This window comes from Vulpes lagopus, chromosome 4, assembly GCF_018345385.1.
Source record: "Vulpes lagopus strain Blue_001 chromosome 4, ASM1834538v1, whole genome shotgun sequence".
In the NCBI taxonomy this organism is placed as follows: domain Eukaryota; kingdom Metazoa; phylum Chordata; class Mammalia; order Carnivora; family Canidae; genus Vulpes; species Vulpes lagopus.
The window spans coordinates 48694545-48716636 of record NC_054827.1 but is presented as its reverse complement, the minus strand read 5'-3'; the positions used below and the strand labels follow the sequence as shown (position 1 = coordinate 48716636).

Sequence of the window (22092 nt, the reverse complement as noted above, 5' to 3'; positions counted from 1 at the left end):
CTAAAACAATGCAGTGATGAGAATTGGAAACTCTAGAGCAACATGTTATTAGCTCAAATCCACATTATTTTTTTTCTTACCTCCCGATGTATACTTTATATATTTCATACTTGTTTTTTTACCTACATTGTGACAGATGCTGCGTGATAAATTATAGTAAAATGCAGTTATTCACCTCATATCTTAAACACACTTATATGTAGAGGTGTTTACATAAATTTAGGCCTTTAACATATTTTACATATAATAAGCACTCAATATAATGACAAAAATAATATAAATAGTATATATTATACTCTATTTTACTCTATTTTATGTGGGTCTCCTTTTCTAAGAGATTTAGGGCATCTGAGTCAAATCCACTTGGATGGATTTGGAACCAAGGAACCAAGCTCTTCCACCTATTTGCTTTATCTTGAGCAACTCATTTGACTTCTTTAAGCCTCTCTCCCTCTTATGCACAGTGGAGATTATGATGCCTACACCAGTGAGCTGTGAGAGCGGAGTGAGACGAAGCACACGAAAGAGCCTATCTCTAGGTCTGCCACTACTTAGTAAGGACTCATTTCCATTCCGAGGCATCCCCTTCTCAATACTCATTCCATCAGTTATAGCAGCAGATCTGTTACAAATATTTCTTGTTGTGTTTAAGTGAATTACATATGTCAAGTGATCTAGCTGTGCATACACAACCAAACAACCAGCAGAAAGCACAGAAGTCCATCAATCATGTTATTTTGGAGCCCAATCATCATATTTGTGGTACTGACAGATCGTAACAGACTGCTGTAGTGTCACTCCTTGAGATAAACTTGTCATTGACTGGATTGCCATTAAAGCATCTTGTTTCTTTGTTCATGAACACACCTTCTGGAAAGAATACTAGAATCCTGTAATGCCAAGCAGATATAAAACATTTGGATGACTGATTCAATTATTCACTCCTTCACTTGAGAGGTTTTAGTGTCTGAGAAACAGCCCATAACTAGTTCTGCCCCCGCTTTCCCCCCAAAATAATTTTTTTTTAAAAAATGGGATAAATTTCCTGCTTCTTTAGGTGTCTTGGTCACTCCCTTTAGCATAGGAATGGGCCTACTCTTCTATCTGAAGCCCAGACCATTATGAATGGGAGAAAGTCCTAGAATAGTAGGGATCTATTGCTCTGTGCTTACATGTACCTACGTTCTTTTAACACAGGACACTATGATACTGGCAGACATCAGAAGTTGGATGATCAACTGAATGACCTAATTAATCTTCTCTGCCATGGTTCTATCCAATTTTCTACTGCCTTCTTAGGTAAATGTCAGATGAAATAGAATGGTGCAGGGCGTAAAATAAAATGTTTCCTTCTGATGAAAGATTTTGCTAAAGGGAGCCAATAGGGTAAGTCTATACCTTTGTAATAGCACACTGGCTTTTCATGGTTTGATCCAACCTACCTCTTCAGCTTCCTTTCCCACATCCCCATCCTCTGCTGTAGCCACTGAGAATAATGTATAGGACTCTGAATGTTCCATTCGTATGCTTTAGTGAATGCTGTATCCTCTTCTTGGAGATCCTTTTTCCTCCTCTGCCATGGATTGAATGATTGTGTCCCCTCAAAATTCATGTTGAGACCTTAATCCCCAGTTTGATGGTATTTGGATATGGAGTCTTTGGGAGAAAATGAGGTCTTATGAAAGTGAGGCCCTCATGCTGGATTAGAACTCTTATAAGAAGAGATTTGCTATCGGGTGCCTTCCCACTCCCTACCCCCACCATATGAAAATATAGCAAGAGGGTAGCTCTGTGTAAACCAAAGGAAGGGCTCTTACCAGAACCTAACCATGCTCGTACCCTGATATCAGACTTCCAGACTTTAGAACTGTGAAAAATAAAAGTTTGTTGTTGAAACCACCTAGCCTATAGTATACCTGTTACAGGAGCCCATGCTGACTAAGATAACCCATGAACCCAGTAAAATCCCACTTGCTCTTTAAAAGTTCTGTTAAACCAAGTCTCTGCTAGATTAGTCCCACCTTCTTGGCTGTTATTGCAGGAGTCCTAATGCTTCTTCTATGGGTTCTATTAGAGGACCCATATATGGTGTGTCATTGTTTATTCCTCACCTTATCTCCCAGGATAGACCCTAAGGGCTGGGATTATTATTGATCATCTTTGTATTCTCGATGTCCAGCAGAGTAACTGGTTGCAACTAATTTTGCAGCAATAAATGTTGAAAGATAACATGTATTTCCAGTGTGTTAATATCTGTCCCTTATAAAGCACTCCCATGTGTCTTCTATACAAGGACTTAATGCTGCAGGGAGGTGGAAAAGTAAGCTTAAAACGCAGAATGCTGGGGCCCCTGAGCGGCTCACGTGGTTGAGCGTCTGCCTTTGGCTCAGGTCATGATCCTGGGGCTCTGGGATCGAGTCCCACATCAGGCTCCCCAGAAGGTACCTGCTTCTCTCTCTGCCTATGTCTCTGCCTCTCTCTCTCTCTCTCTCTGTCTCTGTGTATGTGTCTCTCATGAATAAATAAATAAAATATTCCAACAAATGCAGAGTGATGAAGATGATACTGACATGAGTGATAGATTTTCTATTGGTTTTAAATATGGGTAATGTGTGTGTGTGTATGTGTGTGTGTGTGTGTGTGTGTGTGAGAGAGAGAGAGAGAGAGAGAGAGAGAGAGAGAGAGAGAGAAAGAGAGAGAGAGAGAGAGACAAAGAGAAAGAAAGAGACAGAGAGACAGAGAAATATACCTCTGGAATTTGAGCTCTTTTCTGGGAAGAGGTGGAGTTGAAGGAAGTCACCCAGTCCTGCTCATCTTTGTGAGCAACCTATGCTGTGGCTCCCTTCGGAATCCATCAGACACAAAGGGGAGAGACGCCAGGGTCTGATTAGTTCCTCCCATTTTGCCATCATTAAGGCGGTGCAATCCGTCACAGAAGGATTGTCATCCCTGTCCAAATCTTTTTTCTTTGAGCTTATATGAAGATGAATGAAACGTTTCTTAAAAGGTGGAGGCAAATTAGCTTCCAGTCTCTGTAAAACAGTTTCTCTGAAAACAAACTCCTTTCTTTCTTCCAATGGATTATGGGTACCAGCCAATGGCACTAGCTCATTGATAAGCTTAGGGAGCTCATACTGAAAAAAGATGAAACAAACAAAGCAGATTTCCTGCAATTTTTGTTGAAATGCTTCCATTTTGATTGTCGGTCTTCATTTAGTGTGGAACTCTCTTCTAGTGAGGCCAGATAGGCAGCCTTATTTCCTGGCAAGCCTCTTTTTGATTTCGTCACTGAGTAACCCCCAAAGAGGGTACAGTATTTACAAACAAGGCTTCTGGCATGCTGTCCCATACTTCCTTGTCCTCTCACAGCTCCAAACACCTCTTAAAATAGCTTTGCAAGTGCCTTCCCAACATTCCCTAGGAGCACATCACATTCCAGTGTAAGTGACAGAGGTCTGAGAGAGCCCTCTGTCACCTTCCTGTGAGTTTCTCTGGACCATGAAATGCCCAGTGTCCCAGACAACATCAGTTCCTCAGCTCACCTCCAACTGCTTCTCTTTGCCACTTAACTCTGATATCAAACAAAGAAAAAAGACAACCCAAAAAATGGGCATTTAATTTGAAAACATTTGTGGCAACAGTGATTACACATATGGTTATCAGGACTTCAGGAGGAAGAAATCTGCTATTTGGAAGAAAAGTACAATGACAGAGTTAGAAGAGATGACATGAAAATACAGCTTTCTAATCTGTCTTTTGTTTTCCTTCTTACTCTAATACTGCATACTGCATGGACAATTTCTGTTAACTTGGCAGTAAAAGCGACAAGAGAGTTTCTTAATAACCTCATGTATTGGGGAAGCAGAAGAAAGAACTGGATTGTGATGCTGTTTTCCAAAAGGCTTCATTCATCATACTCCCCTCTGCTTTTTAAAAGATGTCATACATTTCCAGGGCACAAATACACTGTGCAATTTGTTTTCAATTATTCTTTATTATGTTAAGTTAAAAGTTGACATCTTTTTATAAGCATCAATATTATTTTTAAAAATATTAGTCCGAATAGATACTGCAAACGTAAATGAAAGCCCCAATTATTTACGTGCAATTCAGTAGCAAAAATAAATAGATGAGATCTCCAAGATGTCCAGAAAGCAGGAAAGCAGCTACTAGGGTTGATTCTTGGCAGAAACCCAGAAAAATGACACAATGGTCGATTCATGTTCTGATAGGTTGGCACCATGTCATATCTACCATTAAAATTTTGATGATTGCTCATGTCTGAACCTCAGCCTTTCCTTTGGAAATCATCAAGGAAACAGAAGATGAGAGGTGGAGAAAGAACAGGAGCCCCACACAAATGAGGAAGAACTACAAGGGTTTTGTTTGCTTTCTGTTTTCTTTTGTTTGTAGCTCAAACCTTTCTTAGAAGGGATTAACCCGACGATTAAAAATAATCATGTGGAACATTCCACAAGGAAGGTAGTCATGGTGAAGGAATGAAACTGACAGTGGGTTGGGTGTCAGGATGTTGAGGCACCAAAACCTGGCTCTATCATTGTGTATCACAGGACAACTCACTACCATCTTTTGGTCACAGTCTCCTTAATTGTAAAATAAAGGTGCCAAACTAGATGAGATTAAATACTTCACCAAATTATAGAACATGAAGTTGAAGGAACGGAAGGTAAACTGACAATGATGCAAGATCTCCAAGTTCATATTTTTAACCTCTAGTCTACACTGCCTGACAGTGGGTGCACACTTTGGGAGACACAAGAGCCTCAAATTGAGCAAGGTGTTCAAAGCCTTTTCTTTCTTTTTTTTTTTTTTTAAGATTTTATTTATTTATTTATTTATTTATTTATTTATTTATTTATTCATGAGAGATAGAGAGAGAGGCAGAGGCAGAGACAGAGGGAGAAGCAGGCTCCATGCAGGGAGCCTGATGCGGGACTCGATCCCTAGCCTAGGATCACGTCCTGAGCTGAAGGCAGATGCTCAACTGCTGAGCCACCCAGGCATCCCAAGCTTTTTTTTTTTAGGTTCGAAAGGAGGTGGTGAAGGCCAGTCGAAGATTCCCATAGCCAGGGAGAAGAGGGCTGCTTGACCGTCAGGGTCATAGCAGTGTTGTTGTGAGGAAATGTTCAGCCTGAGAGAGGATGAACGTGGGTATGTGTGCACCTCCACTTCCACTAGTGACACTTGTGTGTGATGAAAGAGGGATATCAGCTAGGAGGGAAAAGTACAGTGCTGTGTACAAAATAAGTGTTTAGCAGTATCTGCTGAGTGAAGGAGTAAAAGAACAAATCAATGAATCCTCCAATTCTATGAATAAGACCAAAGCTACCGTATGGCAAGTTATCCAACATAGTACTTAGTTTTGTGATGTAAATTGCTATCCTTGGTCACATATCTTGTAGATGGAGTCAAACAAAAAGAATCAGTGGTACTGTAAAGCCATCCTAGTATGGGGAAAAAGTGGTCTGTTGAAATCAAATGTGATTTGTGCTAGCTAAAATTTGTTTCAACACAAGTTTCTCAAAAAAAAACAAACATGTTGTATACCTTTAAAAGTTCATGTCCTAGATATTACTTAGATTCAGCTTAAATAAAGTAATAATACTATTATATACCTACAAAAGTAGCCCTATAAAATTTTGTTCAGGCTTAGGTGAAGTGTTGGTTTCAAAAATGGGAAAATGTGCCAGAAGTGGAGATTTCTTCTGAAATATATATATATATTTTTTAACCTAGAAAGAGATTCTTTGAGCTGTTTCAGAAAATGATGACTTGCTATTATGGAAGCAACAGAAGAGGCAAGTTAGGATGGTAAGAAACTTCGAACGTTCAGGAGACTAGTGGCACAAAATTATCATTAAATAAATATTTATTGAGCTCTGTTATGTGACAGGAATAGAGCCGAGCACAAGATTCAATGCTGAAAGGAAGAATTTAAAAAGAAAATACAAATCTTGCCCATATGGAGCATGTTTCTTCTAACGAAACCAGAGAATATCGATGACAATCCGTTGGGTAAAGGAGCTGAATATAAGGTATATGTGAGAACTGAAGAGTGGGCCCAAGCAAAGCTATTACAAGTTTAAAAAATGGGTGCCATTAGGTGCCCTGTGCAAAGGCCAAGTCTGAATTGCTGGAATGACTAGATCACCACTATCAATTAGCATCACTTTACTGAAGGCAGAGAACAGAGGAAAGGGGCACAACCCAAAGGAGCATGAGAAAACCTCTTAGGGGTTTGTTTACTTCTCAAATAGAAACAAGAATTCTCTGTCTGCTATTGGTAAAACAAATTAAGATTTATAGTACTCCATCAGGGGTCAGTAGAAGCATCTTGGGTAAGCTTTCAACTTTTACTTAGCTTCATCATGAACATTGGCTGCTGAAGCTTGGTAGGTCAACTGGGAAGGAGAAATGGAAAACAGACAGCTCTGTGGCATACTTGCTTACCTCTTCTTGTTTAGCAGACTCAATGGAGTAGAAGAATCACTGAAATTGGATAAAGAAACCACTTAAGTTTTTCAACAGAAAGGCGAAAGATTCTTTTGCCTAAATTGCCCAAACAAAAAACAAAAACAAAACAAAACAAAAAACCACAACAAACAAAAATCTTATGAAAAAATGTAAGATAGGGAAAATAAAAATAGTTCAATAAAAAACACAAGATGCTGAGTAACAATGCTCTTTTCTCACTAATTGCAGAAATAGGATAGTGGGTTAAAGGGCAAAAAGAGAGAGATATAATTAAAGTATTCAGAACATGAGTTCTGTTGTGGCTATTTTTGGAAAGCTCCAGAATTTAAGAACATGGAACTACAAGATTAGAGAAAACTCAACAAAGAATAAAATAATACACATGATGAAATGAAAAAAAATTCTCTAATGCATAGCTAAAAGGTATCCTCAAGAAGTAAGAAAAAAGCATTTGCTGATTTAACAAAAATACCAAAGAAAAACAAATGCAATGGAATATTATTCAGCACTAAAAACCAATGAACTATATCAAGCCATAAAAAGACATGGAGGAGCCTTAAATACATCTCAGTAAGTGAAGAAGCCAGTGTGAAGAGGCTATATGCTGTGTGATTCCAAATATATGACATTCTGAAAGAAGCAAAGCTATGAATGCAATAAAAGGATCCAGTGGTTGCCAGAGGTTGGAGAGAGGGAGGGATAAATGGGGGTTCACAGAAGATGTTTAGGGCCATGATACTACTCTTTGTGAAACTATAATGATAGAAACATTTCATTATACATTTGTCAAAAACCATAGAGCACACAACACCAGGAATAAACCCTAATGTAAAACTATGGACTTTGGACGATTATGATTTTTTTTAAAGATTTTATTTATTTATTCATGAGATACGTAGAGAGGTAGGAGGCAGAGGGAGCAGAAGCAGGCTCCATGGAGGAGCCTGATGCAGGGCTCGATTCTGGAACTCTGGGATCATGTCCTGAGCCGAAGGCCACGCTGGCGTGCCAATTATGATGTAGGCTCACCCACTATTACAAATGTACTGTTCTTGTGCTGGATGTTGATAGTGGGGGAGTGTATAGGGGTAGGGGGTTTATCGGAATGCTCTCTACTTTCTACTCACTTTTGCTGTTAACCTAAAATTGTTCTAAAAAATAAAATTTATTTTTTAAAAAACGAAACTAGTGCAGCAAGAAAAGTTATCTTCCCCTTTTTTTTTAATAAAAGGAATTTATTTCTTTTAGAGATTGAGAGAGAGCACAAGCGGGAGAGAGAGAGGGAGTGAGAGAGAACCCCAAGCAGACTCCCTAGCCAGTGCAGAGCCTGACGTGGGGCTCAGTCTCACAATCCTGAGATCTTGACCTGAGCCCATCCAAGATGCTTAACTGACTGTGCCACCCAGGTGCCCCAGGAAAAGTTATCTTTCAACAATTATACAGAGTAATAAAAAAAATTGTACTTTGAATTTTAGATAACGGAACTATTGAAACTGCTCCATTTTCAATTATATTGGAAATGTAGAGTAAGAGCACATGGGAGTTTGAGAGAAAAAAAAAACAGATTTTAAAAAGTAGCCAAATATTTGCTGCAAGTGGAATGAATAAGTCACACTAATTTAATTAAAAGAGGCAAACAGGGATAATGACCTTTAGAATATCTGACCAATATATGGTGCATGCAGTGATTTCAATGATCTGCAATTTCTAAGTCTTAGGGAGATGAGCTAACGGATTTACAGTCTCCATCAATTATATTTGAAAATGCATCTGCTACCAAGAGGTGCCAAAATACAGGAATTGGAGCAATACCTATTAAGGAGAAGAGAGCAGGGTGACCAATTATAGCCAACTCTCTAGATTCAATATCTACTAAAATAATGGGACTAAACCAAAGGGAAAAGTGTAACAAACTGCAGGCACTGAAAAAGCTGCAGGAGCAATTAAGTAACTGAGGATTGAGAAACAGAAGAAAGATCCAACAGGAAAGGACCATGGGAGCTTGCATTGTGGTCAAGAAACTAAAGCGAGCTAGTGAACATCAAAGAGGAGACACCTGACAACCTCTTTCCTCCATGCGAACAACCCCTGGGATTTAATCTGAATGCTTCAATGACAGAAAGGCGTCATTTTATTTTTTATTATATTTTTTAATAGGGAAACTCGCTGGAATACGAACATGACCTCTTTTCTGTATCCCTCCTCGAAAATAAAAGAAATCTGAGTTTTCAGTAAATTCTTAGAGAGGTAGAAGCCAAAGTCCCCCCTTATAAGTGAAGGAATTTTAGAGAGGAAGGCTGAGGATGTGAAATTCCTGAAAGATGTGTTATGTAACTAACAAACTGCGAGAGAGAGGAGCAATTATCACTTTAATTAATTAGGGCCCTGTTGTAGCTCCCTTGTGAAAGGTAATCCTTGATTAAACGTGTCAGTGTGTAAAAATATTGACTGGTATTGAAATGGAAGAGTGTGAAATTTTAATCAATTGTAAAAAAAAAAAAAATTAGCTGGTATCACAATTTACCAATAGGTAACTACTGGTTCTCCGGAGACTTGGGACGTACAAACAAATGGTGAGAGTTGCCAGTGGACATGTACACAGAAATCGAATTAATCCACTGAGAGTTCATCCCTCAGAATAATTAGTTCCTTTGGCCTTTTGTTTTATATCTGCAATGCAGAGGTTGAGTAATAGCCATAGTTTGGCAGAGAAAGGGAAAAAGATAGAATAATATGAAATAGAAGGAGACTAAATATTTTACTAGCACATCGTGTTTTCGTGGGCAACAGAAATTTTCCAACATACATACGCTTTATAAATATTCATGAAATCATATTTTCTGCCTTTAGAAATTCCATACCTGAAAGCCTTGTTGAGACTCTTCCCCCCGTGTGCCTGGAAAGAGCTCCCCAGGAACTATTTTCAAACTGGAAGCCTAGAATTAGACTATGCCAGGAAGTAAGTAGCTAAATCTCACCTGAGACCAATTCCTAGAACATAAACTTGGTTTTCATGATTCTCTTTTCTAAACACTGACTCACAGGGTAATGTGCCTCTATTTCTTTCTCTTCTCTCTTTTTCCTTGTCTTATTGGAACTAAGTGTCATATGAGACAACGGGCTATTCTTTTACAACAAAACAAACTGCATATGGTATAGTAAAGGAAAACAAAACATTTCTAAACTGATCTTTTTTGTCATTAGATGGGAGACTGATGCCCGAAGCAACGAATTCACTCTCGGACGTAGAACAAACTCTTCTGTGTCCATGAGCTCCAATTTCTACATTAACAGAGAAAGAAAATAACAAACATCTAGTACACAGGGTTGGCACAAACTATAAGAATAATATACTCTCCAATAAAGAAATGGCACAGATCCTAAAACTCGGTCTATACCTAAGAAAGGGTGGCTGTCGTTTCCTTGCTTTTGTTGTCATTATAACTGTCACAGAAGAGTATCTCCTCCAAAATTTGAAATTGTCCCTCACATAGAAATATCCTGTGATATTTCTCACTTCTCTCTTGAGAAGTGCTCACTTTAAACTAAAAGAAAAAGTGTGACTCCTTGTTTACTTTTGAGTGACATCTGTAGGCCAAGACAATGGAAATTAAACCGACATCATCCACCACTCTCTCTGCCTTCAAAAGACTCTTCAAAGGGAGAAAAAAAACCAGTTTGTAATATTCAGGCTTACATGTGCGGACATAACTGCCCACTCCACTGATAGAATCTGATAGAAAAGTAATTTTGAGGAGGAAGCAAGAAAACAGCAGGCAGATCTGGGAAACGCTTTGACCCTGGGGCTGCTCTTTATCTTCTCCCTAAAACGAAACCAAGTGTCCTGATGCTCTCTAAAGAACACAATGAAGTAGAGTTTTCATATCATTTTCTATTTTCATGCTGGTTATACAGTGGAAGCCTCTCTGCTCTACAGCAGTGCCAAGGAGGGCACAGGGTCTGAGAAAATCTTCACCGTGTTCAACAATATGAAATCGTCTGTGAAACGTATGCTCTTCTCTCTACCAATCAAACTATTCCATGCTTAGCTTTTATGAAGAGTGGGGAAAATTCATCTTCCGCTAACTCTTTAGCTTCCCATCTCACTGCTTCTGCTTAAGAGATCCTTGGTTAATAAAATAATCAAGAAATAATAAGCGCGTCTTGCTATATAATTCCATTTTGTTTATTGGCTTGGCATAGTTGGAGAGGTAAGGAAAAGCTACTTTACTTGATTAAAGTGGGGAATCATCTTGGTGACCAAAGGTGAGCAATAACATCAGGAAAAATCATAACTTTGCTTCTGTGAGAGGGGGTATGTATAATATAACAGCCTGTTACTGAGGATCACGACAGTGCACCATGATCTTGCACCATTAACAGTGAAATGTATCCCTGTTAACGTTGACGACAATCCTCTAGCTCTAACACCTTCACTGGGGCAGGGGGAGAGGAAGAGAATGAGGCTCAGGGGCTTGGTCCAGCTGGATTAGTCATGGAAAATTGGCCAGAACACCAGACAGGACAGGGCACAGAGGAGCTTAGGAATCATGAAGAAATCTTCCTAGGAAGCTATCAGGGAGGTTCCTAGGAAGAGGAAGGTTGAACAGGTTGCTTATGTGGAGGAGAACAGGTTGCTTATGTCTCAAATGGCCAACGCTGATCTAACATAAGAATGTAAGATCCACAGTTGGGGACTGTGCCCCTCTAAATAGACTCAGGGGCAGCATGAACCGGAAGAGAAGTGACTTTTCCCTATGGCTGCCCTGTGAGTTTATTACTCACACCAGAAAATCAAAGTCTCTGGTAACAGCTAAGCTCTCAGCCTCGATGGCCCACACAAGGTGGAAAACTCATGTGACGTCAGGGTGGGAGCACCAGTTTGAGTGTCCTATCTTTGTTCCTCTTCGATGCCCTTTATAGATGCCAATTCTACAACCTGGTATTATTTGAAATGGGGCACTGTGATGACCAACTTCAATATCATCTGAGATGCTAGTTACAAAATAGATCCCTGAGTCTGACCCCAAACCTGCTGCCTTAAAAACCTTTGCAAGAGAAACAGCATTTCAGTGACTCAACCTGTGAATTAATCTTTTAAAAGCATTTTTAGAAGACAGTAGTGGTTTAACTAATTCAGAATCTGGTGATTCAAAGCACTATACCTGGTGCCTTTGAATACTGACTGCTGGAAAAGTGGGTCCAATTGTACCATGAGATCAACGCTCAGGGGTGTATAGGGTCCAGAAAAAGAGAAGTACTGCTTTTCTCAAACTCGTGAGGGCGGATAACTTCAAAATACTGCTCTGCTGTGGCACTTTTTGCTATTTCTTTTCACTGACATGAAAAATCGAAACCCTCAGTTCTGTTATTAGAACCGCTGCACGTTATCCATGGGCTGGAGATCTGAATCAAAACTGGTGTTTAGCGTGTGGAGCTTCTGATAGCTCCCCCGACACAATAAAATAGAATGGGAGACTATGCGTATCAACAAAGTTCCACCTTATCTGTGGAAAACATTGGGGAAAAAAATGAAGCTCCATGTGCCCAACACATTTGAAACATACATATTTATCAAATTATGGCCTCTGTTCTCATTCCAGACCTCCTGGGCCTCCCTGGCGAGCTCCAGTTGGCACTCTACAACCAGCACCAGGTAAAGTCACCCAAGTTGCGTAGCACTTCTACAGGCTAACCCTTTTGTAAATCGTTCTGTTTAGTAGCCAAGAAAGTAATTCAGCCAACCCCACTGAACTCCTTAAAATAAAAATCCCATGTTTTCACCTCCCAAACATTTAGCTGAACTGAAGAGACGACTTAGCTGTTAATGGTCCAGTGCCAAAAGTTTCACCATTGTCACACCGACGATGCATATCAAAATAACACACGTACACTGAGTAACTAGAATGCCTCAGGCAGTGCGCCTGGCTGTGAGAGATTAAATGAGATATAGAGTGTAAAATATTTAGCAAAGTACTTGCCACATCATTGCTTCCCTTAGCTATTGTTATTAGTTTGGGTAACGGCCAGTGTGCGTGAGACGCTTACCATTGCTTACTATACTACTAGTAAATTAGATAAAGAGGAGGAGGGGAGAGAAAGAGGAGGAGGAGGAAGCGAAGGAGGAGAATAGAGAAATATGTTGGCCAATATTTATTTAGCAATTACTCTGTGCCAGTCATTACACAGCTATTTATCTGTATCCTCTTGTGCAGTGGGGGGATGTAGAAATGGTAGACAGTGGTACGGCCTGGCAAGAAGGCTCTGGGTAGTTATGGGAGAAGAGCTCATGTGGCTTTGATTTGGAGTTTATCCTAGACAGTTGAGAAACAGTGAAGAATTTTTAACAAGAGGATGACATGTTCAGATTTGCATTTCAGAAAGGTCACGCTGGCAGCGTGAGGCATGGGTTGTACTAGGGAAAGACGGGAGGTGGGAGACCAGTTAGAAAAGCAAGGCTCTGGTGACAGTTCATGTGAGAGATGCTAAAGGTCTGGAAAAGTTGTGTGGCTGGAGAGGAGGGGGAGAATTCTAGGCAAGTCTCAGGGAGAGGTTGGAGTGGGGCCATCATTAGATGTGAGTAGAATCTGGAGTGAGGAAAAGAGAAGATCTGCTTATAGCAAGCACATCAACCCCGCTTCTTCTAAAGTCATGTAATTTGCGATTTAGAATAATGTACAGATGGGCGTCACTATCCACAGGACAATATAGAGTGGAACTTGCAAGTTTTCCATGTAACAAAACAACAGCTAAAAATCATATATAACATAAAACATATAGGATACATATATCCTATCTTGCAAGAACAATGTTCTCATTCTACAGATAAAAGTCTTCCATTCTGAAGCTTTAAAGACTTAAGAATACAGAAACATTCCATTAGATTCTTCTTCCAGAGATGCTTCCATGGGATCTCTTCGTCTCCCATAGAAATAGTCCCACAGCAATTTTAAACATGTAAGGAGGGTATAAATATCCCAGCTTTCCCGTAACTTTCTAGAATTCTACAGAGCAAGCGGCACTCGCTATGTTCGGACGATGAACTCCTTCTAACCAATCTCTCTGCTTAAGAACTATACTAATCACAGGCCTTTCTTTCAAATTGAGATTGGAATTGAGATTTTTCTCAAAGTTTTTAAGAGGGATGTGCTTGCCTATCCGAGGTAATGTGCTTCCAGGCGCTGAACACTAGAGGGCATCATTCGGTGAAAGCCAGGATTTGGGAGAGGGAGAAAGAGAAGGAATTCCATTGCTAATGAAAGAAACTGATTTTTTAGTGTGCACCCTTATCTACCATGAAGCATTACCATGGTAACTGCACCAGTTAAGATGATTGTATATTTAGGTCACAGTATAAAAGAAGGAGCCTGAACATGAGGGGGGGAAAAAAGGGAAGCAAAATAAAGACAAGAATATATGAAGTGTGGAAGGAGGCAAAGCAGCCAGAAACTCGCCCTTTGCTAATCGCTGTTTCACGAAGTCACATCAGGCCTCTCAGAAGAAAGGAGGAGAGTAAGTTCGAACTAAAATTAAAAGTTGCCGTCGCAATTCAGAACGGGAAAGCACCCTGACCTGAGCCAAAGGCAATCTTAATAAATGAAGAGGAGCTCCTTCAGCAGCAAAACCACTGTCCTGGAAGTTGGGAGGTGTGAGCTCTTAGGCAGCTCTTGGTCAATGCCTCATGCTGGAAAAGCCTCTTCACCCACTTCAACACATAGCATGAGTTCATCTGACAGATATCAACATTGTCTTTCATCCTTGTGCACCACACAAAAGAAAATGTCAGTATTGCAGAAGGTGGAAAGAACATCGGCCAAAGTACCAGGTAATTTTGGTGCGCTTGTTTTCCTCTGCCAGAGGCATTCGCTGATTAGTCAAAACAAGCATGTTGTGCCAACTAAGAATCTGCTGGCACCCAATCTGCCTCACTGGCTTAGGGTCTAGGGGATCCAACAAGCATATGCAGAGCGGAATTCAAAGGACGGGGAGAACAATTGCTGAGCTCTGAACACCACACTTTTGACTTCTCCCAACAGAGGGGAAATGAATGTCAGAGAGCCAAGCAGCGCAGGGTAAGACAAAGACTGAAGTCCAACAGGCTTGAGTCTGTACCTAGCAGCTGCCACTTACCAGCTGTGCAATCTTGGGCCATGACCTGACCCCTCCGAATGCTGTAAAATGGGGAGAATGACGTCTACCTCGCGGGACGGTTATGATGACAAACTGAGACTCGGTTCATCTATTCACTCATTCAGCAAATATTTAATAAGCAACTCGGATGAGCCAGACACTGTCTTCAACGGGGGTGTTTAGCGGGGATAGAGCACTAACAGAAACAGGTGATATAATACATGAACGTGCTTAGGACGGTGCTAGGGACTTAGAACACACTCTATGAAAATTCGTTTCCAAGGAAAAACAACCTGCTTCCCCAGAAAGCACACGCCACCGCCACTGCTGCCACCACCAGGACCACAGGACTCCGTTGAGCTTTGGGGGTGGGCAATCAGGACACTGGCTCTGATACCCTGTAACACAAAGCAGCCCCAATCCCTGGTTCATGGAACCACAGGCCGACAGAGCAGGGGGCACCTGTCGTACTCCCCCCGCCCCCCGCCAGGGAAAGGAAGACAGGTACTCCTAGTCACAAGGAGAACACTGACAGTGCCCGCTATAGAGGAGTCGGGGGAGAAAGGACACAGAATTCGTGCCCTAAGACGTCCAACCAACTCAAATGTAAGTTTAAATGAAGAAAACCAGTCCTTCAAGAGAAATGTGTGACAAAGTGTTTGTCAGGCTCTAGATCCTACTGGGTAAAGTGGAGAAAGATCAAGATGAGATGATGAGTGGGGTGTGACGTGAGTGGCCGTGTTTAGCTAATCACTGACAGGCCTTTCTGTCACAGGCACACCGCAGCAAAGACTGACATCACTGACGGGGCCTGAACCAAGCTCTCTGAGGGGGGGGGGCTGTTAATGGCACACCCACACGTCCTTGTCCTTGTCCTCTCCGATACCCCTCCCAGTCCCTCTTCCTTTCCTCTTATTCTATTGCCCCCTCATCCTCCTCTTTTGCATTTGCCCTAACCGTTGGCCACTGCTGCGGATGGGAGAGACAAGCCCCTCCCCATCGGCCTGCCTGTTCTCCTGCCGTGCCCTCCCTGCCTTCCCTGCCAGCCAGCAGGTTGGGGACGGCTCTTTCCCTTGGACCTCAGAGGCTGGCCCTCCCTCCCTCCCGTGACCTTGGCCCTGGGGGACGGCTTCCCTGGTTTGGAACTGGGAAAAGCCACTGGAAGGTACATCCAAGGGCCTGACGTTGGAATGATCGGGATAAAGAAGGGGACAGAGCCACATTTGGAGCCATGCGGTTTCTAAAAGTGAAAGCTAGCCACCCTCTCTGCCCCCACCCCAGAAATGAGAGGATGTGGGGCCTCATCCCAGAGGGACTTGTGCCTACATCTGACTACTGGCCCCTTCCATATCTGCCCCTGAAGCTGAGAACTGCAACTGTTTTCTTTGGGTTCCCGTGAACTTGAACTAGGATAGGGATATTCAAATCCACCTATTTTGTCCCTCCAATCCCTCTCCAGACACCCTCAGGTACGCTTACATAAACAAATGTAGGAAGACCAAGCAGCTGTCAGGAATTTTGGGTCCCAGGACTCTCTCTCACTCCCACCCCACTTCATTCACAGAATTTTAAAACAGTAAGCTGACTTGGCTGGAACTTCCACACCTAATTTTTAGGGAGTTTCCACATCTTTATTTTTCAGCTTTAATTAGCCTAGCTGTGTAGCCTAGTAAAAAATACAGAATCAACAGATTTTGCTTATCCATACACTGCCTCAAGTGGAACACGTTACTAATAATCGTAATAGCAATAGAAATCCACCTGGCATTAATACATTCCTTGAGACCTTACATGCCAAATCCTGCAAAGCTGCGACATTACTAGCACGAAATTCTCTGTCCACTTGACGAGTCTCAGAAGTCCACTTTCTAAATTGCAGCCTAATACAGTTTCCAATGTGAACCTGTCTTCTGGCCAAATCAACTGGTTTACTTCTATGATCATCAGTTCTTGGTTGGTATCACCCAAGTCTGACTCGCATCCATGCCCAATTGTAGCTCCTAAAGTATATCGTCATCCTTATTTGCCAATCCGTGAAAAATGTCATCACCCTGCCAGATGTTTTCCAATGCAATGTCTACACACATCACAGATCGCCTGCAGAATAGAGTGCCCGGCCTTTGCCGCACGGTGCCGGGTTGAGTAGCAGGAGTCTACGAGCTGCCTCACTTTCCGAGCCTTCTCTAACCTGATAAACCAGAATGGCCTGGAGTGAAGCCAGGTGCCCATTACCCCAGGGCCCGGCCCTTTGGACTGCGTCTGGGCCCTGGCCTGAGTGAGGCAGGCCCTAGGTGGAGGTCTGGGGTGCCCCAGCCTCTGGCTCCTTGAAGCATGAACTCCCTGGCCGCTTCCCCCAGAGCTTCCCCACCCTCACCCCACCCCACCCTCAAATTCAAGTTTTTTTCCAGGCCTTCCCTGTCACCCCAGGGTTTCCCTCTGGAGTCTGGGTGGCTCCCCTCTTCTCCAGCCGGGGCCTCTGTGTGGCGGGGCTGCAGGTGGCTGAGGTTGCCAGAGCGCCGGCCGGGGGGTGGCGGAGCGTGGGGATGTGTATTTGTGTGGCTGGTTGCGTGCACTAGGGGATGGACAAGCCACACGGCTGCCTGCCACTACCCACTGCCACCCAGCGCTAGGAAAAAGAGCAAGAAATGCAAAAACAAGCCAGAGAGAGAGAGAGAGAGAGAAGGGAGAGGGGAGAAGGAATGGGAAGTGGAAAGGCCGCGCGGGGGATCCGAAGCCGAGGACTGGGGGCACTGGGAGGCGCGGGGCTCTGGCCCGGCTCGGAACCCTCCGGTGCCTGAGGCCACAGGTGCGGTGGCCGCGAGCGGACTTAGGACGCGGGAGGGCGGCTTGGGGAGCTATCAGCGGGCAGCTCTGCTGGCCTGAGGCGTCGCCCTCTGTTTCCCTGCCCTCCCGCTTCTCTGCACCGATGCCGGCGGCATTGGCCTCCTGGCCTGGGGCTCGGGGCTCCCGGGGCCCCGCACGGACCGTGCTGCGGCTCCAAGCGGCCTCGGCGACCGGCGGGAGGGCAGAGGAAGCGACGGGGACGCCGGAGGGGCCCCGAGGCAGGCGGTGGGCGTGTGCTGCTCTCGGGGTCCGGGATTCGGGGCAGCCTTGCCTCCTCGAAAGCTCCCCCGGAGGACCCTCCCCCGCCCCGCGCGGGGCGCCAGGGCACGCGGCCCGGGGGTACAGGTGGGATGTCTGCGCGACGCACCCCGCGCCGGGACCGCGCCTGGACCGCGCCTGGACCGCGCCTGGACCGCGCCGGGACCGCGCCTGGACCGCGCCGGGACCGCGCTTGCTTCCCCGAGCTCCGAGTTCGCGCCGATCGCCGGGTCGGCAGGTGCGCGGGGGTGGGGGGCGCGGTCCCTAACTGCGACCCGCAGGTGCGCGGGGGGCGGGGGCGCGGTCCCCAACTGCGACCTGGAGGGGCCGGGGCCCGTGGTGAGGTGGGGTCAGGGGAGCCCCGGCGGGGTCCGGGACTTGGCGGGCTTTGCCCCGGGACGCTGTCCCCCAGCCCAGGTGGCTGCTGACCCGGCGAGCCGCGCCGAAGTGGGATGGGGCTCCCGGACGCCTCCCCGGTCCCCACCCCGTGGTGCCCCGCCGCGCGCCCCTTGGCGGAGGTCTTCAGGCCGCAGCACCAGAGCCTCCCTCCAGCGACCCGGCTCGGGCACCCAAGGGGCGGCTCGGAAGGCGGAGCCCGGGGACGGCGCGGGGCCTCCTCCCCGAAGGCCCGGGAGACGGGGCCAGGACCCCCCCCCCCCCGGGAGGAGCGCGAGCGGCGGGAGGGCGAAGGTCTCCGGGGCCCTGGCAGGACGGCATCGGGGCGGCGGGAGATGCTGCCTCGGCCACGTCGCCGCGCCCCCGCCCTCGGACCCGCCATCGCTCGGCTGCAGCCCTCGCGGCCCCGGGGTCCGGGCTGCAGCCGAGGGTCGGCGCCGGGGGGGGCCACCGCCCGCGTCGCGGCCCCCGACCGACCCCCGGAGGGACCCTTACCTGCCGCCGGTGTGGCTCCCGCTGCCTCCCGGGGCCGCGCGTCCCTTGGCCGAGGCTGGCCCGAGCGAGGCGCCGTGCGCGGGGTCGGGGCGGGGCGGGGGCGCCGCTGGCCGGGCCCGGGCTGCGCCCCGCTCAGAGTCCGGAGCCGGCCGCCGGGCGCTCCTCTCCTGCCTGGATCTTGCGAGAGAAACGGCAAAGATTAGTTGGCGCCGCGACGCCCGGAGGGGTGGGGTGGGGGGCGGGGGGGGGGCGGACCCGAGGGCTCGGGGCAGAGCCGCGCGGGCAGGGGCGCGCACCCCACGCGGGAGCCGGGCGCCCGGCGAGTCCGGAACCGCTTCGCGGTGTAGACCGGACTTCAACCGGCGCTGCCCCCCGCCCTGCACAGCGAACCACCCAAGGAAGCGCCAGAGAGAGAGAGGGAGAGGGAGAGGGAGAGGGAGAGGAGGGAGAGGAGGGAGAGGAGGGAGAGGAGGGAGAGGACGGAGAGGAGGGAGAGGAGGGAGAGGAGGGAGAGGAGGGAGAGGAGGGAGACTTTCCAACCTGGCTCTCCCGAGGACGGCGGGTCTGGAGAGCATCACAGAGCCGAGCCCGGGATGCGCCCGCGAGCCGGGCGGGATTCCTGCCTTCCGCGGGGCGCTCGGGCAAGTAGTACGAGTGGGGGGGGCGACACCTACTTCAGTGCCTCCGGCGATGTCCTAGCGGGATCTGCGGTTTCGAGGCTCTCGGCCAACCCGCAGGCCGGCGGGCATGTGCGTGCGTGTGTGTGTGTGTGTGTGTGTGTGTGTGCGCGCGCGTGTGTGCGCGCTGGAGCGGGTCCCTGCGCCCGGGCGCCCCTGGGGTACCGGAGCCGGTGCCTGCGTCCCTGCCTGTGCGTCCGATCAGCTGCAATGGGCGGACGGTTTCTGGAGGAGCATTTACAATTTTCTTTCAACATGACAGGATCAGTTGCTGTTGAAGGCGCTCCTCCAATGAGGTCTCCTCTGCTCCCTGATTTGGCGGTTCTTCTGAGCAAATATGACAGCCTTTTCTTCTCCGGGCTCCTTTCCGCTCCTCCACGTCCATCCCCAGAGCCTGGCTCTCCTTCTGCGGTTCCTACACCAGAACCTTCACAGCCACCACCACCAACACCACCACCACCACCACCGCCACCACCACCCAGTCCCATTCCTGCAAGTACATGATTGCTGCAGAGGTGACATGAACACCTTGCGAGGAGCACAGTGTTGCTTCTAGATTGCCGGAGATGCTTAAGATCAGTTTTTCCAGGTGGGAAAATGTTAGAATAAATCCGCTGTGCTCTGTGACCATGTAATGGTGCTGAAACTATCTACGGGTTGTTTGTTTCTTGGATATTGGCAAATGGGTTGCAGAGAAAGGTGGGAGATCTTTATTTTTCTCCTGATTTTCAGCCTTGTCGAGTGCTCGTGTTTTCTTCGACTGATAGGAATTATGTTACAAAGTACTGGTAGCGCTTCGTGGAATCTGGGGTCTCCATGAAAGAATTAAGATGCAAACTTCTTGTGTTCCAAACAGCCTTAGGTTTTGTTTCTTCATGAGAAATTCCATCCAAGAAGACTACTATTTTTAGATTCTGACCCATTTGATAAAGGCACAATGATAGGATTCTCAAGTACAGCTGAGAACAACACTCCCTTTTGCCAATGTGTATGTATATATGAAGGTAATATCAATTTTTGGTATGTTATACAGGCTGCATTTTCTCTCACTAACCTTCCACATCAAATGAAAAACCAATGAGACCTTAAATTGAATAACACAGGATTAGATATAGCACCTTTGTATCACAAAGACAAACAAAAGATAAGTTGGTCTAATATATCTCATTCAGTTCAATTCTTTCTTTTTCTTTTTTTTTTTTTTCAGTTCAATTCTCGATGCCCAGGTTTTCCTAGGTGTCAGAGAGCATACGGAACAGCAACAGTTAGTCCCTGTTTTTTTTTTTTTTAAATAACCTTTCAGTCTTATTCGTAAGGAAAGACACTCATATGAAACACCCATGTAGCAGTTGACAATCAAGATGGTCGATTATACAGCAATATAAATTAACTGATAAATGGAAATCCTATAGCTAAAAGTTTTTGCCTGTTCTGTTAACTCAGAGCCACCACAAGCAGGAAGTGGGATAAATCTGATCTTGCTCGACTGAAGTCATACTGAAATAATGCATTGTAACACTGTGGCTTTACCTTCGGCCTCCACATCCCTACATCCTGCCATCACTGGAAGATTATAAGATACTTGCTAGAAAATCAAGACCAATCAGTCTTGGTCCCAGCATCCCCAAGCATTTGGTCCATTACAATAACAATCTGATTTAGTCACTTCTTTTCCTTTAGGTGCTCTTTTAAAAAATGAATTCACGTTTTCCTTCCTGAGTCCATTATTTTTATTAAACCTCTACAAACCCATGGAGTTGCTTGAATCTTTTTGAACCAACTGCCAGCGCACTTCCCCTACACACACACACACACACACACACACACACACACACGCACGCACACCCCAATGCATGAATGTAAAGAGAAATGGATCCCTGACCAGTAATGGAGAAGAAAACTCAGTGATCCGTTGCTGATTTATTCTTTTCATATCCTTAATGCTTTCCTATAAACAAGACTACACATTCCAAAAAAAGAGTGATAGAAGCAAAAAGCCAAGGAAAGCTAACAAATAGTTTCTTGAACTTGAATAAAACAGTCTGTGAATAACTGAACTTCCAGGTTCAAAAGAAATCACTACACTCATGGCCTTTTAGAAAGAAGTGAGCTGCAAATGAAAGCAGCCTTTTTTTTCAAACAATCAGCAATGATGTCCATTTTCTTCTTCTAGGTCATCACCGAAGACACTTTTTATATGTATATATGTATATGTATATGTATATGTATATGTATATGTATGTGTATATATATATGTATGTGTATGGTTGTGCCACCCACTGTGTGATTTGGGAAAAATTATTTGATCGCCCTGTAAAAGGGAGACTGTGATAATGATATACATATACAGTCTTATAATTTTTATAAGGAATAGACTTAATTCATGTGAGATTTTCAGAAGAATACCTGGTGCATAGTAATTAAGGTAAAAATTATAAGACTGTTAGGATTTAAAAACATAAATTCTTGGGCCATACCTCTGACCTACTGAATCAGAATATTTAAGAATGAGTCTTGCCAGTGGGAACCACACTGTTCATCAAGACCATGCAGTAAGCATGTTAAATATAATCCATCATGATACAGAACCTCCAGGCTCCCATCCTTTCCCCCTTCTAGTTTCTCTCACTTTGCAAGAGAAGATCATGTGTATCCTGAGCATTTTATTTTTGTTTCTTAAGCCAGTTCCCTTTCTGAGATAAAAGAGTACACCCCAATTCCAGGCATACAGCTTTTACATTTATTAGTAAGCCATGGTGTGGAACATTTTCAAAAGTGCTTTTTAAAGACTTTGTAG

General features: G+C 45.1%; 2 protein-coding genes across 3 annotated transcripts in view; one reads left to right on the top strand and one right to left on the bottom strand.

The window, feature by feature from the left end:
- CHRM2 (cholinergic receptor muscarinic 2) overlaps nt 1-19547 on the bottom strand; it is a 145710-nt gene extending 126163 nt beyond the window's left edge. The window contains exons 1-2 of one of the 2 annotated variants that reach the window (XM_041752164.1): nt 19159-19547; nt 18619-18795 (exon numbers count right to left, since the gene is read on the bottom strand). The gene's annotated coding sequence lies outside the window, so the exon portion shown is untranslated. Of the gene's footprint in view, nt 1-18618; nt 18796-18914; nt 19043-19158 lie in introns of those variants that run through there. The other variant, XM_041752165.1, reaches the window with a different exon arrangement.
- Nucleotides 1-21047, top strand: part of LOC121488728 (WAS/WASL-interacting protein family member 3-like) — a 28638-nt gene extending 7591 nt beyond the window's left edge. The window contains exons 2-4 of the mRNA XM_041751058.1: nt 10411-10503; nt 17510-17965; nt 19558-21047. Of these exons, the coding sequence (XP_041606992.1) occupies nt 10411-10503; nt 17510-17965; nt 19558-19799 (791 nt within the window). The 3' untranslated portion in view covers nt 19800-21047. The remainder of the gene's footprint in view (nt 1-10410; nt 10504-17509; nt 17966-19557) is intronic.
- Nucleotides 21048-22092: the final 1045 nt, after the last annotated feature.